The following is a 17,689-nucleotide window of genomic DNA, read 5'->3' as shown; positions in this document are numbered from 1 at the left end:
GAGGGGCAATAAACATCATATCTGGCCTTGCCGGCGCATCCCCATCCTATAGAGATTACAAGCGGGTTTACTCAAACTAAACATCATATCTGGGCTTGCTGTTGTATTCCCATCCTATGGAGATTACAAGCGGGTTTACTCAAACTAAACTTGACAGCTATGCTCTGTGGTCTAAACCAGGGAGGAGAGACAGACACGATCATTGCCTCATTTTAAGCTTCACACAGCGTTAACCTCCAGGGAAGGAGACGGGCATCAACAACACACAGGTGCCAGACACACTAACACTGAACCCTAAACTCATCTGACAGCAGAACAGCGCACGTGCCTTCACAGTGTCCCCGAGGCAGAGTGTGTGCAGTGTTCATTAACAAATACATTCAGATCAATTCAGTGATCACTGTCTACACTGTTATATAAATCAGTCAAATTGAACTGTCTCAAGATGCTTTACAAGCCCTGAAGACTAATGCCCCAAAAAGTCCCTTGTAACTTACACATACACGCCCACTGTTTTATAAACTTCTTTACTTCACAACTGTCTACAATCTGCTCCAACAACTGGCTCTACTATGGTTAATACAAGGAACAACACATAGATGAGATTACTATGGTTTATACAAGGAACAACACAAAGATGAGATTACTATGGTCTACTAAGTGAAGGGAAACAATGAAAGAAAACAACACATTTGCAAAACAAGCAAAGCCTCTTGTTCTCATGGCAGCATTCACTTTCCTCATCACTTTCCTCATAATCAGCCAATTGCTTTCCCCATTTACAAACCATTCTAGGCTGTTTTACAGTAGACAAAACCTTTTTTCTTGAGTGCGCTTTTGAAAGGTTGGGAAACTCCTGATAAAGTAGCAGGATCACAGCAATAGCTGATCATTACAGCCTAAAGGGCCATATTCTCTCTTACAAAACCCTCACATGATCTCCTGCTTTCTACTCTTCACCATCAGGCATGTGGATTCAGTGAATTATCCAACTGCACTCAACCTCAACAACAGTTATAACCAAAATCATACGGGTGACAATAAGCCAGAGAAAAACAGCAAGACAAACCCCATTTTTGAGCTGACCAATCTTAACAACAGCTCGTAAGGAATTTGGCCATCACTAAAATACTGAGTGGAAGTGCATCCATGGCAAATAATAAAAAAAGAAAAATGGAGAATAGATTTCTCTTGGATATTTAAAGGTCTGGTTTGTGTAAAACCTTGCAAAATTCCAAACTTCACAGACCTTTCGTTCAGAAAAAAAAATGTATTCAGAAAAAGGTAAGGTACAGTGCTAGGTAAGGTACTTGTCTACGTAGGTAAGGTACAGTGCTGGGAAAGGAACTTGCTTCCCCCACCCCTTCCCCTTCCACTGGGTCCTTACCGGCACCTCGATGGACTGCATGGTGAGGTCACAGGGTGGCTTGAGGGCTGTGGGCCGCGTGGCGTACCAGTAGGTGGTGACAGCCGCCAGGGCTCCCATGCCCATGAGCGTGTTGGTGGGCAAGCTGCGCACATACTCCCGCACGTCACTGATCTCGGGCATCCGCAGCTGTCTCAGGAGATCCTGGGCCTGCATGGCGTCTCTTCACTATCTGAGACAAAAAAGAGAGAGAGAGAAATAAAAGAATGAGAACAAGCGACAGTAAGGGAAAAGGAAGGGAGAAAAAGAAAGGAATGAGTAGGAGAGGTATGAGAGAGGTATTAACCATCTTGGAGATATAGATATTACATGAATACATAGATAACACAATGATCTGATCTTTCTGAAAAGTCTAAACACACAGCAAAACCTTCTATTTGCATCTTTGCACACGGCACAGCTGGAAGCAAACACTCAGACCCGAGGGACAAGGGAAGGAGGGCAGAGCAGATAGGCAGCCGGGACTGAGGATGACCCACTAAACATCACATCAGCTCACAGGGGCATCACTGAAGTAGTGCTCCACAGGCCCCATTTCCTGATGTCGTCAGCTGTGCTTAACTCATTGCCTAGCAACTTGCTGAAGTTTGCCCAATCTCCTTTCATAACAAAAGAGGCTACCTTTCCTGCCTCTGTTGCGCTCCCCGGCCTCCGTCAGTACAGGCAGAAAGGGCCCAAATCATACAAGCTCTGACACAACTTTACTGGAGACTAACTAATAAGGAGATGATCACCACAACTAAGTGGACTTTTCTTATTACAAGAGGAACTGGTGTTCCAGTGACAGATGCCTGAGCACAGCAAGCTCAAATTCAGATACTGTTTTTTGTAGAAAGCAGCCCTCATGCAAATCATTGCGTGGCACTATCCAATTTACTGAATGGTTGGACCTCTTCTCTGTATTGGTTCTGAAGGCCCATGATGAACAAAATAAAAGCTTAACACAACTAAATTCTCACCTATATCTAATCTTAACCCCTAGCCATCAAGTGCTTTCGGTGAAGAACTACACCACACTTCAGAGGCAAGATATAACGAACATCAGTTTAAAGACATTACTAAGTAGTCTTTCATATATTCAATAAAGAGTAAAGAAACATTGTTACTTACGTCAAACCTTTAAAGTACTCAGGTGTTACAGTCTACTCTTCAGGAGTATAAATAACCGGTCTGTCTATACACAATAGATTTTTTCCCCAGATTCTCATGGTCATGCAGGTCCATGGAAAATGTCTTTCACTCACAGTGCTACGCCTCACTCAACTCAGAAGAGCTACATGAAGTACATAGAGCATAATGGCCAAGAGAATGAACAAGTGACTTGTACACAAAAACGTAAAATTAAGCTGGTCTAATGTTGGTTAGTGATAGTAGTGGCCTAAAACTACAATTGCCTCTTTACTGGCTTTCTGCCTCAGACACCAGTGAAGCCAAGAATGTGCTGAAAGAATGTCTACTTGCCACTCCAACGGCCAACACATGAACACATTAACACTGCATAAACAGTTGTCTACCATATAGGCTACTTCAAACCATTTTGTTAATGACCGAGTCCAGTAGTGAGAGACACTGTTTTTCCAACAAATCAAACTGATTTTGAATGACATCTGTAGTGTATATGATCAACAATATTAGCTGCAGGACATTTAATGACTCATACCAATACTTTCATCCTCAAAAACAGTGTTCAGTTAGTTAAGATACTGAAGTGCTCTCTGCATTGTCTCAATAAAACAATGTTACATGTTCACAGATAGAACCTTTATTTTACTGAACAACCCACGAATATATTTTGTCAGAATGCAGTAAATATCACTGATGTCCACCAATCCTTTTCCAGGTAAAGGATAATACATGAAGTCCAGTGAATGATTGAAACCGGACTAAAAACTCCTCAAAGCAATTCAGTGCAGCGGATTCAGAAAAGTCCCATCTTAACAGGTATGTCAGTCCAGCCTCCGATCAGTATTGCTCACATGAACAAAATTAATCAAAGCAAAAAAGGTTCAGACAGGAAAGCTCGGCATGGCAATTGATAAGGAAACTGAAACTGTAACTGAAAGTGGTCATGCAAACTAGCTACTACATGAAAACACAAAGAAACAGCATTCTTACATCAAATGTCCAATGACCCAGTACGCATCCAATGAAACAATATGAAAGAAAAGGAAATCAAAAAGATCAAATCCGGTACGGTGAGAGCGTAATCACTATGAAAGAAAAGTAATGTCAACAGCAGCAGGAGCAGGAAACTGGAGAACAGCGCCGAATGACCGGTGGTAGAGCCCACTCTCTTTCTCACGACTATGAATAGCAAGGCACACCTCCTTCCTAAACAGCAACATGAGCATGTGAGTCTCTCTCTCTCTCTCTCTCTCTCTCATATCCCTTCATCTCTCCCTCTCTAAATAAGATAGGAGAAGACGGAGAAAGTGAGAGCAAGAAAATGACAGAGATTACACGACATTATGTTTCTGCATGAATTGCACACTGTGTTGGTAGTAGCCAGGGCGGGCAGATAGCTGGATTCAGAGGTCAGGGGCATCTGGGTGACACCACCATGCTCTCGGCAGCCTCTACCATCTGGCTAGAGCGAGCGGAACTCAGGCGCAGACACGTTAATGAACTACACCTGTAATCTCAGTCAACCAGGACCACGGGCGAGCTGTTGCGCCGCTAGCTCCATCACAGGTCCTTTCCTGTCTGCGATAAGACTCACTCATTCCAGCAAAGCTGCAGGTTAGGTGATAGTAACGAGGAGAAACTACCAGTGTTTACCCAACCTCAACACTGGGCTGATACCGTGGACACACACACACACTAACGCACCACAGTGGGGGATTATGTGGGTAGAATAATGTGAGGACACACTGTTGCTACACATTTCTCTCTCTCGTGAGGACACACTGTTACTACACATTTCTCTCTCTGTCAGTTTGCTTCTCACCCAAACTCCCCCTTTCTCCTGTTCTCATATCATGCCTTTTTATATGTCCAGCCTTAGTGCCCACCAGTGCAACCATGACTACGCAAGGATGTGTTACATGTGTGTGTGTGTGTACGAGAGTGCAACAATGAATGAATGCAAGCATTCATTACTGAGGGACTATGGGTGGGTGGGTGTCACACTGTGAGAGTGTTCATGACTGTGTGTGTGTGTGTCTGCGTGTGAGTCTGTGCGTGTCTGTGTGTGTCTGTATGCATGTATGTGAGTCTGTCAGCTGGTCCTCGGAGAGGCATGCCACAGGGGTCACGTGGGTTGGCTCTTGGAGGTTTCCAGGCTAAAGGTAAACCCCTCTCCAACCCCCAAGCCTGCTGCCCGAGACCCTCCATACTTGGCTTGCTGTGAGGATGAGCCAATGACAGAGCTGCCCTACCAGTCACCCCACTATGGTCAGCCAAGCAGGCGTGCGCGCACACACACACACACACACACACACACACACACACACACACACACACACACTCACCATGGGGGGAGGAGGGGGAAGGAGCTGAAAAAGAGGGAATGGGTAGTGAAAGGAAATAGAGAGGAATGGACAGAGGAAGGAACATAAGATAGAGAGACAGACCAGGCTAAATATATGACAGAAAGACTAGCATGATATACAGAGTGCAAGAGAGAGTGAGTGCAAGAGAGAGAGAGAGAGAGTGAGAGAGAGAGAGAAAAAATTGCAAGAGAGTGCAAGAGAGAGAGTGTGCAAGAGAGAGAGAGAGAGTGCAAGAAAGGTGTCGGTATGGACAGAATGGTTAACACAGAAAAGTGACAAGTAACAGAGGACAGAGCAGAAGAGGCAGATCTAGAGGATGGTGGTGAACTAGAAAAAACCTGATGCCCTCCAAATGGAAAGCTTTGGAAAAACGTGAGGGAGGGGAGGGGAGCAGAAGTTATTTGGTATGAGGAAACTCTCTAGCTGTTTATGTGACACATGGCAGAGCCCACAGCACAGAGGTGAGAGCCGCCTCTATGGGGCCCTGGCCACACAAACATACACAAGTGCTCATTAAACCTCACTGTTTGACAACACCCTGATGAGCACACATTCAAATTAAACACGATGAACTGGTTATCAAATAAACGTTTAGATTTACATTTATTCCTTTGCCGAATGCCTGTATCCAAAGCAACTTACAAATGATGAAAAACTATCAAGCTATTTGCCAATTGTCGTTTGCAAGCTTCATCCTGCAGCTTTCAGCATCTAGCACTACCACCTCAGTATCAGTGCTGTGAAATCAACAGTTGTTCCTAGACTGTTTGACAGTACTTACAGCGACACCTCTCCTCTCACTCTCACACACACATGCTAATTGTTAGCAGGTGGAACTGGCAGATTCTTTAGAATGGCGGGGAGTGTTAGAGATGAGCTAGAGGCCTCCTGATCTTACACACTCATTAGCACTGCTCAGAGCTCGCTGGATTAGCACTGAGGGTCAAACATGGCCCTGACCAACCTTACCTACTCCTAATCCCAAACACAAGAGCCCTTTTAACCGTACCATCAACCTCCAAGTTCCCTTTATTGTGGAATTCAATGCGTAAATCCCTGGTTAATTATTACCGCTGTTGCTAGCTAGCCCATTGCTGGGTCTGCTGGTTTTGTCTTTCAATGGCTTAAAAAGGATGATGGCAATGTCAGGTTATAAAGTCATAAGGGTTAGAGTCTTATTACTGACATACTCCGGAAGCTATAAATCAATACCCAAAGCTTCTAAGACCTTCCCAGCTTTACAACAATTATCAAAGGATGAATATGATCCATGAAAATATCTTGCGCATCTTGACAGGTATCTAGGTCATCGGACAATAATTCCATCGGAGGCTCTTAATACTTTTCAAACTATGTAGAAATAAAGACACAGCATAAATGGCGATGCACAAATGTTATTTAATGTTAATAAAAGACTAATGCTGCCTTGTCAAACAGTGAAGACCTAACCGTGGTCATGGTTTCCATGCAGAAGAGCCATCTCTGCATGTGTGAGTGGACCACTGTGCTGGGGAACAGCTGTTTACTCCAATCATTATGGCCTTCTGTTCACTTTTGAGAGTCTTAAGTATTGATTAAGGAACGCATTCAGAAGCCAGATATGCATGGCTGATTGATCTGGTGTGAGTGTCATCATGGTCTATTGAGACAGACACTTGACAATATATTGACGATGGCATCACATTGCCGCGTACAGAAAACAGAACTAGTTAATGAACCTTCAGGGCGATGTTGTGCATGTTGTGTGTTTTCAACAGAGGGTCATGCACAAACATCAAGCACAATTTTACCGTTGCACAGGCAAGCACATGAGCACGTACGCACATACACTAATACACACCCCAGTGTCCCCTGACAAAGGCCCCGGTGGCAAAGACAGGTGCACAGCAGGATGTGTGAGTGGACAGTAGCTCTCAATGGAAGAATGTGTCACATGACCTTGTTGCTGGCTTATGATAGGGGTACATTCAGGTCAACCTGAATCACCAACAGCTCCACGTTCAGCATCTCAGCTACTCTTTCACCATCTCCCGTCTTTCCCATTCTCTTTCTACGATACAATAAGTTCATGCTGACCTTTCAAGTTCACCCTTAGTTTTTCTCTCTTTCAGGTTTACTTTCCTTCTGTCTCTGGACCTCTGCCTGGAATACCAACGCCCCCACGTTCACAGTGACCCCTTACATGTTTCTCAATTTCTCCCTCATTGCCATCTCCATCTCCCATCTCCCTTTCCATCTCTCACACTCGGTCTCTCAGTCTCAATGTGCCATTTCTTTTTTTCCTCCTCTTTTTCATTCATTCCTTTCTCCCCTTCCTCTTTTTGTCTCCCTCCCCTTTCGGAACAGAAAGGTTGTTAGCATGACTAGCATTGTCTGGACTAGTGGCTTTGGCTAACGCACCCGCTGACCCGTGTGATAAGGTCAAATACTACTAGCATGCGACATCCCAGTCCCACTGGGGGAGGATGGGGTGTGTCTGTGGTCGGTGTGAAGGTTGAGTGCGTAAGCCGAGGGAATATGGGGCAAAGGTGAAAGTGTCATCTTACCAGAGACACCATCATCACCACCACCACCACTGAGCATGTGCATGGAAGAGGTCCAAAGTGATGGCTTAACGTTGTTTCACTACAAACCAATTTGCGCTTGCATGTATTGAAAAAGCTCATGGTGATGATGGTTTTCCCCCCCCTCTACAGTTAGATCCAATGGCCCTTGACCTTAACAAGGTCAACATTTTCAAAGATTGGTTGATCACAAAAAAGTCAAAAGAACTACTGGAATTACTAAAGGGTTGTGCAATGCTCTTTAGACACTTAACCTTAATCACCACCCATAGCTGCAAGGTCATGTTTCCAACCTCTAATGCTTATCCTTAAACACACCATGGAGGACAGGATGCTCTCAAACTGGGAGAGAAGGAACCAGTGGGAGACAGAAATAATGGAAGACATTCACAGATAGACTGACAGAGAGAGAGAGAGAGAGAGAGAGAGAGAGAGAGAGAAAGAGAGAGAGAAAGAGAGAGATAGATAAATAGATAGAGATAGAGAGAGAGAGAGAGAGAGAGAGAGAAAGAAAGAAACAAACAAACAAAAAAAACAAAGAAAGAAAGGAAGGAAAGAGAGAGAGCGCAGAGGGCTGTTGCATGAGAACGGAGAGCATCATTTATTTTGTTTTTCTTTCCCAAAGAACACACTTATGTTTTGATTGTTCAGTGGAGAACATGGCTGAATCAAAAACATCATTCTCTGCAAGTATGATGATATCTTTCTATTTTCCATCCTCAAGTGGCCTCTTTCTCTCTTCTGGGTTTCATGTGGTCTGTTCTGGCAGCCACCGCTTCCTACTGTCTGTCAGAAGGCTGACTTCCTGTCTGTTTGTTTATTTTGCTCAATCATATGCTCTCACACACACACACACACACACACACACACACACACACACACACACACACACACACACACACACACACACACACACACACACACACACACACACACACACACAGACACACACACACACACACACACAGACACACACAGCTCTCATCCACACATAAAGCAGCCGTCGTTCCCTTAAAAAGAACCAAGACGTGCAAAAGGTCTCAAATGTACGCAAGCACACAAGGACAGCCTTCATTCACAAAAACAGGACAGATCCACACACACACACACACACACACACACACACACACACACACACACACACACACACACACACACACACACACACACACACAGAAATATGGGGTGATGATTAGTAAATAGGACTGTGATGGTCTGACCTAAGGGCAGGGCTGGGTTCTCTGGCCGACAGTAACCTCCCTACCCTCACCATAACAAACAGCAGTCTGTCAGCTGCCTGCTGGCTTCAGTCCAGACCCACAGAGAGAAGAGGGAAGGAGAGGAGGAGGGGCAAAGACAGAGACAGAGAGAGAGAGAGAGAAGAAATAGATGAGGGAGAACAAACAAGACACTAAGAAGAGGGGAAAAGAATGCGTAATGGCACTCAGAGGGACAGAGGGAAAGGCCAAACAGAAAATGGCTGGTCAACCTCCATGTCTCACTCAAACCTCACTCCTACTGTCTGAACCGGGTGGCCATAACCATGCTGTGCTACCCCTCAAGAACGCCACAGGACACACAGATCAAGGGGAGGTCCTCTCTCCTGCCGAGGCCTTCCATGGACATCAGGGGGCTATTCCAAGCATGTGGTTTAGTGACAAACCTGGGTAGGTTCATTCAGAATAAGTGGTAAACCTCCTAATAGAACAGCCCTGTGGCTTCCTTCTCTTGGTAAAACAAGCCATGGTGCTCTTCTATTAGGAGGTCTAACACTTACTCTGAGTAAACTTACCCGGGTTTGTCACTAAGCCACGTACTTGGGAATATACCACGCAGCAGTCACCGTGGAGATTACAGTGATCAGTCACTCAGGGGAGGGTGTGGGAAGAGAGCCTGATGGGAATGATGAGAGCAGCAGTCATCCCAGAACTTACAAGAGCCCCTCGAGCTAGGAGCGCTTAAGGGATGCTCCTAATGTGTGCCCCTCTGATTTCAATATCTGCAAAGAGGATAGATCAAAGGTTTGGAGAGCCATCGAGGTAGAATAGCCACAACATAAGTGTGCTTCTGAGCTTGTGTGTGTTTGTGTTTCTGTGTGTATTCAGGGGTGACAGGGAACAACAGGATAGGAAGGGAGGGAGGGAATGGAGCGTGTATGCTCAACCGTGTTTATTCTCTTGCAGCAAGCAAACAGACACACACACACACACACACACACACACACACACACACACACACACACACACACACACACACACACACACCATATGTTAGTGACATTCTGAAGTCTTGAACCACTTCAGACAAAACGCCTGTGGGAACAAATATGTGAGCTCAACATCTTTCCTGTAGCTTTCTGCAGCAGCAAAAAATCCTGACCCAAGATACAAAAAAGCAGCACTCATCTGGATCATCCTATAGGCCACTTCCTGTTTGTCTGGTGGCTGAAGCAGCCAGACAAGACTCTCTGTGGTGAAGGCCCAGCTAGGCCACACATCCGCAGCTTTAGGCAGCGCGGATGCAGCAGAGCAGGGGTTTTGTTTGAGACAGAAACCCTAGAGGCAATTCTATACCTCAAACACGCTGAAACCATCTTATATCTCCTTCCTTCCTCCCCCACCCCAAGCCTCCCCTATTGTTCCTCTTGAGGTAAGGGAATGTCAAATGGCTCATAGTTTCCACGAGATCAGCATCGGATGACTGGAGATGTGTACAAATCATATGAGAGGAGGAACACTGCTGTTGCCAAGGTGCATGTAGAGTTTGTTTTCACCTTAATCCCACACAAGGACTATGTGGTGGGAGAACAGGTGACATTTGGGGCGGAGCCATGGATAATGCTAACCTTTCACCTAAATACCTGGGGGCAGTTGTAGCAGCACTGGTTGATGCTGAAGTATAACCCATAACGCCCTGTTCCCTTATGTAGAGCCCTGAGGTTTTATTAGAATCTCAAGAAAACTGCTACGACATGTCTGTTTTCCTACTTTCTCCACCAGTGGTAGACAGCTTGTTGATATAAACCCCAATTCAACTAACTTTAATGCCATTTTAAGATGCAGATGCTGATGTATAGGGAGCGCCCCTGATGGGTCATTGCTGCTTGAAACTTACTAGCAATAACTGGAATCAAGCCAGCGTTGTTCATACATCTGAGCAGTGCACAGCGAAGGTGCCTCACAAACCTCAGAACGAACTGGTTGAATGGGTCACTATGCCAAGTAAACCATCTGTGTAAGTGCATTTTGCACCAAGAGACTGCTGCTGCTTTGAAGAACTGAAGTACAGCGATCAGTAAACAAAGCAAGATGTTTACGTCTTTAGACAGGCAAGAATGAATCTGCCCTTGATCATGTCAACCTCAGATCAAAATGTAAGATCAGTGAGTGCAACATCACCAAATTTAGTCATATTTGTGCAAGATCATGAAATTCAAGAGAAAAGTATATGATCAAACGGATTCCTCTTTCTCAAGTAAATTCCCCCGTGAGAGAAGCCTAACGGAACATAGACAGCCACAGCCGCAATGGAAAAGAGCATTGTCAAGGTCATATAGGATGTGCGATTCTGTTTTTCCATTGTCCAGTAATGAGGGTGGTGAGTCTGGAGTAAACACCAAGGGGGGGGAAAGGACTAGCATGAAACCGCTATGCAGCCTACATTCTCCAAATTCCTGTTCCCTGACTGAAGCTGAAGAGCTGGCCAGCCTGCCAGAAAAAGCAAATGTGTACAAGGCCACTAGGTGCTTCCATCTTGTCTTGTCCCCCCCCAAAAGACCAAAAGCAACCAAACTAAAACACTATCCTGTATTGAGTGAACCAACACCGGGGTCTATTCCAAGTATGTACTAAGTCTCAGAGTAAGTGGTAAATCCTGTAAAAGAAGAGTCCCATGGCTTTGTTCTGCAAGGAGATTTACCACTTACTCAGTTAACTTACCGATGTTTGTCGCTAAACCACACTACTTAAAAATAGACCCCCTCATCAGTCTGAGTGTTTCCTGTTGCTGCATTACACTCATGGAGGACTGTGGTGCCTTTTGCTTACATATCAGTCTCACTTCAAAGTGAAGGACTTCATATTTCTGAAGGTTTATCTGCTGACCTTGCTGCAAGAGGCCCCCTAAACCACTCACAGACTCCTTTGATACACCGGGACACATGAACACAGATGGGAACATAAAAACAGGAGACATGGTGATCTTAAGATTTGAGATTTGCATACAACCCTAATATAGATGGATGCCAGCACAAGGCCAAGAAGTTGAGTGTAAGGGGCCTCTTTTGGTTATCTCTGGCCTGGCCTAAAAACAGTCGAGATTAAAATTTTCATCTAAAGTCTGTTGCCACAAAGCAGCTCAGACAGAAAACCCTTCTGGACCCCCCCAAAAGCCCTGTTCCCTGTACGTAGAGAGAGAGTCCTGAGGTTTTCTCAAGGTGAGGGGCTGTGTGGACTGAACATCCATCATCGTTCCTAGTAGAAACTCTGGTATGGGCTGCAATGTTGTGGCATGAATCTGTGCTAAGAGGTTCAGGGGAAGCGCCGCCTGCTTTCAGAGGATACATGAAATAGCTACAAACCAAAGGATCCTCTTCTGCTTGCACATTCACGGACATTAGTAGACATCCCATAAAAAAACCGTTATGTCTATTCAAATAAATATCACCCAAGACAGCCAATTGTGTATGGAATCCTCGAAGGATCCAACTAAAAATACTGCGATATTCAGTTGATATCGTAGAAAGCATCCTGCACTGCTAGTTTAGTTATAGCTTGTCGCTTATCAATTAGTACCGTCGTGCGACAAGCAAGCAAGCAGCACGTAGTCCTCATGAAACGACAAGGCGGGATGCCACAACATGGTTCTGCAACAATGGACACATTGTAAACCGTTTTAAGCTCGTTGCAATATTAGCTAATTAACTGACAATGGTGTCACTCGAATGCTCTTTTCAGAGCGTGCTGCGAGCCCAGCACGCTGACAACCGTTTCCAAACAAAGTTGAGTGTAACAACAATGTCGCCACCCCTTTTTTTGTACTTCTTCTTCTTGAGGGCTTTGTCTGCTGGCTTCGCGAGCACGACCAAAGCTCGCACGAGTGTGCAATCATGAATGTAGGATACCACACAACTCCGTAAACACACAGTCGTGAAAAAGAAAACATTGGCAGCAGATGGAGGAATAATGGCTCTGCCTAAACATGTTCATGGTTTTCGCAATATACCCACTGACTAGGACGCTGAGAATGAAAACTCCTGGCGCCCCAGTGCGTAACAAATGAGAACTCCTTATGCAAGCAGTGGTTGCTAAATGTCTGGTGAAGTAACGTTACCACTTTTTGCATCATTAACCTACTGCAAAGGCCTTGACAGAAAAAAACCTCTATGTTGAGGTACTCAAGAAAATAAATCATACAAACCTGCAAATCAATAACAATCACCACCACGTAGCGTAATACTAGGATCTAAAGAAAATTGCTACAACGTGTCTGCTTCCTACTTTCTCCACCAGTCGTAGACAGCTTGTCGATATAATCCCCTATTCAAATAACGATAATGCCATTGTAACAGAGAACGCTGAAGTCAATCTCTAGGTTCGATTAAATAACACACAAAAAAATCAATGTATTATTTCACAAACCTGCAAAACAGCTCCTAAGATGAACCATGCAGAAATCTTCTAGGGGATGTGGCGCCTAGTACTCCCCTATTCGTAAACCGGGTACCTAGCCAATAGGAGCTGCTGTCAAATATTTCTGACGCAAGACAATGCGAGAAGAGTTATCATTGGACGGTGTTGGGAGACATTTGAATACATGTGAACTTGAACTCTGTACGTGTATTCACTCAATTTGGATATTAGTGAGTATATAAACACTGAAGACACCTTGCGTTAAAACATGCGGTTTGCCAGCGAATGCCTTCATTTTCTTACAGACTGAAAGAACACCTTGGTACGTTAATCATAAAACATTCTTGTTTCACATGGCACACAAGTATTTAAGTGGGGTAGCTTACAGGTAGGGTTGTAAATGGATTCATATACAAATAGGAAAACCAGAAAAAGAAAAAGAAAATGAGGCACGTGGCATGCAAAAGAAGTGGCGTGGCCAAAGGGTAAACATTCCAGAGCGCAGCCGATTCTGGATCCCTTAAAACGGATCCTAAAACCACAAAAGATTTAACTTCGTGTCCTAATAATGTAGGTTCTCTGCATTATTCTCTCAAAGTGTAACAGTCAAACCGATTGAGTACTTGCTAAATGGATGACCTAAATTTCTATCGGGATTAATAAAGTATCCATCTATCTAAATCGGAGCCATTGCCCATGCAATCCTTCAACGTGTAGCTTCAACAAGTGATCTCTATAACCCACGACAGATAACATATGAAGCATCCACAGTACATTCATACACAGTACATATGAAGCATCCAAGGAGGTACATTCGAATGCTCAGTGGTACGTACATCGGAGGCCTACTTCTTGCATGGCACAACAGCTCCCTCTACTGCCAAGTGTAAAGTATCACTGCACAACAACTTAACGGTCTTGTGATGTCATAAATTTGAATTGCAGACGCATCTGATGCAAGTCATACCCCTTATTTTATTCTCCTTCTCAAGCAATCAGTACTTTATTACGAAGCCTAATTTATCTGTTAGGTTGCTTTCTCTTTGACAAGCCATCAGATACATAACTAGGTTTACACCTATGGTCCTATGAATCTTTAGCAACATATTTGCGCCTCTGAGGCAAAGTTCCAAAGGCGGACCTTTGAGTAGAGCTATTAAATGCGTGTGAAAAGATGCTCCCGGACTGTGTAGGACAATGAGAGTCGTGTGAAGTGATGCAAGACAGACTCACGATGGCGCACAAAGCTAGAGAACCACGCTGGCGACTGCCCGAGGTCACTGCGGGTCATTGAGCAGTGCCTGACAACGCATCGACCTGATGCAGATATTTATATAAACGATTTGAATATTTGAAATGGCTGCAGCATAGTAACAAACGCCACCATGAATTGCTTGACTAAACCCCACATTTCTACATTAAAAAAAAAAATTAAAATCGAGGTACAGACATGGCAATATGAGATAAAAATGTTCGAAGTCACATGCAGGCAGCTGACAAGTTCTCATGGAAAGGAGGGTTCGTTACTTATTACTTATCACGTAGGACTACTGTTTATTCTAAATTGTCCATCAATGATCGATTTATTAATTCTCATTATTCGCACAGTGTGACTTAGCTTTGCTGCTAAACTGAATTCTTAATTGGGTATCAATCCAAATACTCTTCCCAAAGTGTGAATGGTATGACAATGAATGTATTTACTGTATGACTAGCATGACTAGGAACCACCGATGTTTGATACCCATATGGCACAGGCAACAGCAAGCAAGTAAAAGTTTCACGAGACCAAAGCAGCTGATGTTTTTAAATGTGTGCCACAATAAAACAGTTCATGTCGTAAGCCTGCAAATCAGGTGATTAACAAATTAAACTTTGAATTTAGGTCTTTGGGGTAGGCGAAATAGTACTGTTTCACGAAGTTGTTTTAAATATTTAAAGGCTCTACCTTTTCTTGTTCAGCCCCTTTCTCCATATGAACAGATGACGTGCGAAAGAGTGAGTGTCATTAGAACTCCCTCTTACTTTACAAGCGAATAAGGCGAACTGTACTAGTGTAATCAAGGTGACATGCATGACTGCGCTGTTGCTGAGGCCCGCCAGAGTAATTCTCTTTCACATGGTAACTCCTTACAGACCCGATTAAGCTTTCAGGTAGCTGGTCCGCTTTGTCTGTCAACCCATTATATTAATTCCCACCACTGTTTTGTGTATAGGCCCACGATATTCTATTTACATGGTTTTCATGACATACTAATAGAAGAGACAACTTCAAGACATGGACTACATACAAAATTAAAGGAATACACTTAAACGATGCAGTAAAACGGAGGGTACATTTTCTTCCTTCTTCAACATTATTAACAAAGATGCTTAGCCTACTTGGGGAGTTTTGGGTAACATGTACATGTGCTTCACTTGAAGTCGTAATTCACAGTGTCTTGAATTTACACGAAATTCAAGTGGCTTGAAATGCAATTTATTTATTTTAACTTAGTAATACCACATACTAATGCCATCTTGTACATGTATTGATATTCATCATTTATGATTTATTTCATATTAATTTATTTAAGTATCTGTAGACTTGTATTATAAGTGTTAATAATGTTCCAGTGTGCGAAAATAGTAGACACCTGCCGAATTATCGGTTTGATTCTGTTTAAGGTAAGCATCATTTAGAGGTATTAATCTCAGTTGTGAATCCAGATAGACTCACTGAGACTGAATGTGAGGATAAGATATTTATGGACCTGCTCTTAAATATCAGCAACTTTAAACGCAGTTTCAATAATAAAAACATATTGATGGGAATTAGCTTTTCATAAGGTTTTCATAAAATGCTCCATGTCATGTTCAAAAAGCCCTTTCCAGTAAAAGTCTACAATAATGTTTAAATGTGATGCACTAACTGTGACGCACGAGGACGCACGAGGTTTCCAAATAGTAAAATAACGTTGTAATATCTGTAAACATGTTAAATGGCACACACCGTATGAAATACATCAAACAAAAAACACGGAAATCACAAAATAATGTCACGCAATGAGTAAAATAAACCCAGCCTGATAGACACAAAGCAGGTTCAGCTGGCGCTTTTTGTTTCTTTTAATTGAGGCACGATTGTACAAGTTTTCAAGAATCCTTTGCTTGCTTAGTCACACTATAAATCTTTTTTTAGATAGTTGGTCCCATTTCAAAGCTTCTGTATATATATATATATTAGAAGACGGTAAAATCCACTATAAACTAATGAGATTTAATGCTTTCGTCTAATTCACTAGTGTTTTCCTTTCCGTGGCGATGATTAACCCTCCGTTGCCTTAGATGTGTTTGGAGTCTTTATTCTCTTTTTAAATCTCCACATCGTTTTTTCTTCTCTCCCCAACTCTGCCCAGGGTCCGTTATATTTAAACACGGCGAATCTTTAAAGATTAAAACGTTCCCAGTGAAAAAACAGACGACCAAAACATTTTGGCGCATGAAAACGCGTTTGAGACTGTGGGACGGAGCGCACACAATAAACCTGTTGTTAACCTTGCTGTGAAAATATGTTTGAAGAAAACAGCCAATTGTTGTATGAAATGTATTCAAGTATAAAATAATGCCCTTTGTTGGGGGAAAACTTGAGCAATGTGAGGGTACAAAAGTCCCCTGTGGCATTTGCGTGCTCCCTTTGTGGACTTCGCGCTTTGGCGTCTCCACTTGGCGCATTACCCAGACCCCTTTAAACGCGATTGTTTCTTTCTTTCTAATGACATTTACCGGATCAAAACACGCTGTTAATTCGATCAGAAAGCTTCATCCTTCACAACAATACCAGAATAATTTCTTCCAAAGTTTGTTAAGTTGACCGAAATTAGGCAAATGAATAGAGGTCTCCAGGCTACCCCTTTCGCAGGTGACGGAGAATAATGCGCATTAGAGCCAGCTGCATTCTTCTTTATTTCTCCTCCTTTCTTTCACAGCATTATTAAAATTTAGGCCAATGAAACTATTCATTCATTTCAATAGACATTTTCTTATAGGATAATAGGATACAAATTGAGCCTCTCCAAAAAGAATCCAGTGGTGGCTAACCCTCGTGTGCCAAAGACGCCTGGAGCCTCTGGCTTGGACAGAGGCGAAGCCCGTGTGCCAGCCTCAATCCCACACCTGCCGAGGCCTGGAACAAAAATAGAGAATGTAAACAAAAAGCTTGCCATCTCCCATAAAAGATGGACGTGTCACCAAGTCGTGTGAGAAACGCTGAGAACAAACGGGGGGACTCCATCTCCAAAAGATCTCCCTTGAACTCGGCGGAACAGCCTATTAAAGGCTTACTTAATTACTCTAATGTTACTGGACAGGCCTTAACTCCCAGACGGTGCCTGGATGGAAGTTAAGATAGCCTGCTGGGATTTGTAAACAGGAGATCGTGTGAGAAACGCGAGTTTGGGAGAAAGAGAGCTCTTTTCTCCGCGGCTTTGTTTTCCTCGCGCGCACTGCGCCCTGGAGGATCAGGCGGACTCACCGCTCAGTTCGCATTTCCCGCCTGGGTTGTTACTATGCAAATAATATTCTTAAAGTAATCACGTG

The 17,689-nt window shown here is 43.6% G+C and overlaps 1 protein-coding gene across 6 annotated transcripts in view; it reads right to left on the bottom strand.

Moving 5' to 3' along the window:
• The window catches only part of acsl1a (acyl-CoA synthetase long chain family member 1a), a 31,163-nt gene extending 17,937 nt beyond the window's left edge, over positions 1–13,226 (bottom strand). For 2 of the 6 annotated variants that reach the window (XM_012818896.3, XM_012818897.3), the window contains exons 1-2: positions 3,542–3,731; positions 1,388–1,598 (exon numbers count right to left, since the gene is read on the bottom strand). In XM_012818896.3, the coding sequence (XP_012674350.1) occupies positions 1,388–1,582 (195 nt within the window). In that variant the 5' untranslated portion in view covers positions 1,583–1,598; positions 3,542–3,731. The other 4 variants (XM_031560415.2, XM_031560419.2, XM_031560417.2 and 1 more) reach the window with 4 other exon arrangements.
• Positions 13,227–17,689: the final 4,463 nt, after the last annotated feature.

The sequence above is a fragment of the Clupea harengus genome, chromosome 22, assembly GCF_900700415.2.
Source record: "Clupea harengus chromosome 22, Ch_v2.0.2, whole genome shotgun sequence".
Taxonomy (NCBI): Eukaryota; Metazoa; Chordata; class Actinopteri; order Clupeiformes; family Clupeidae; genus Clupea; species Clupea harengus.
This window is presented reverse-complemented; position numbering and strand designations above follow the sequence as displayed.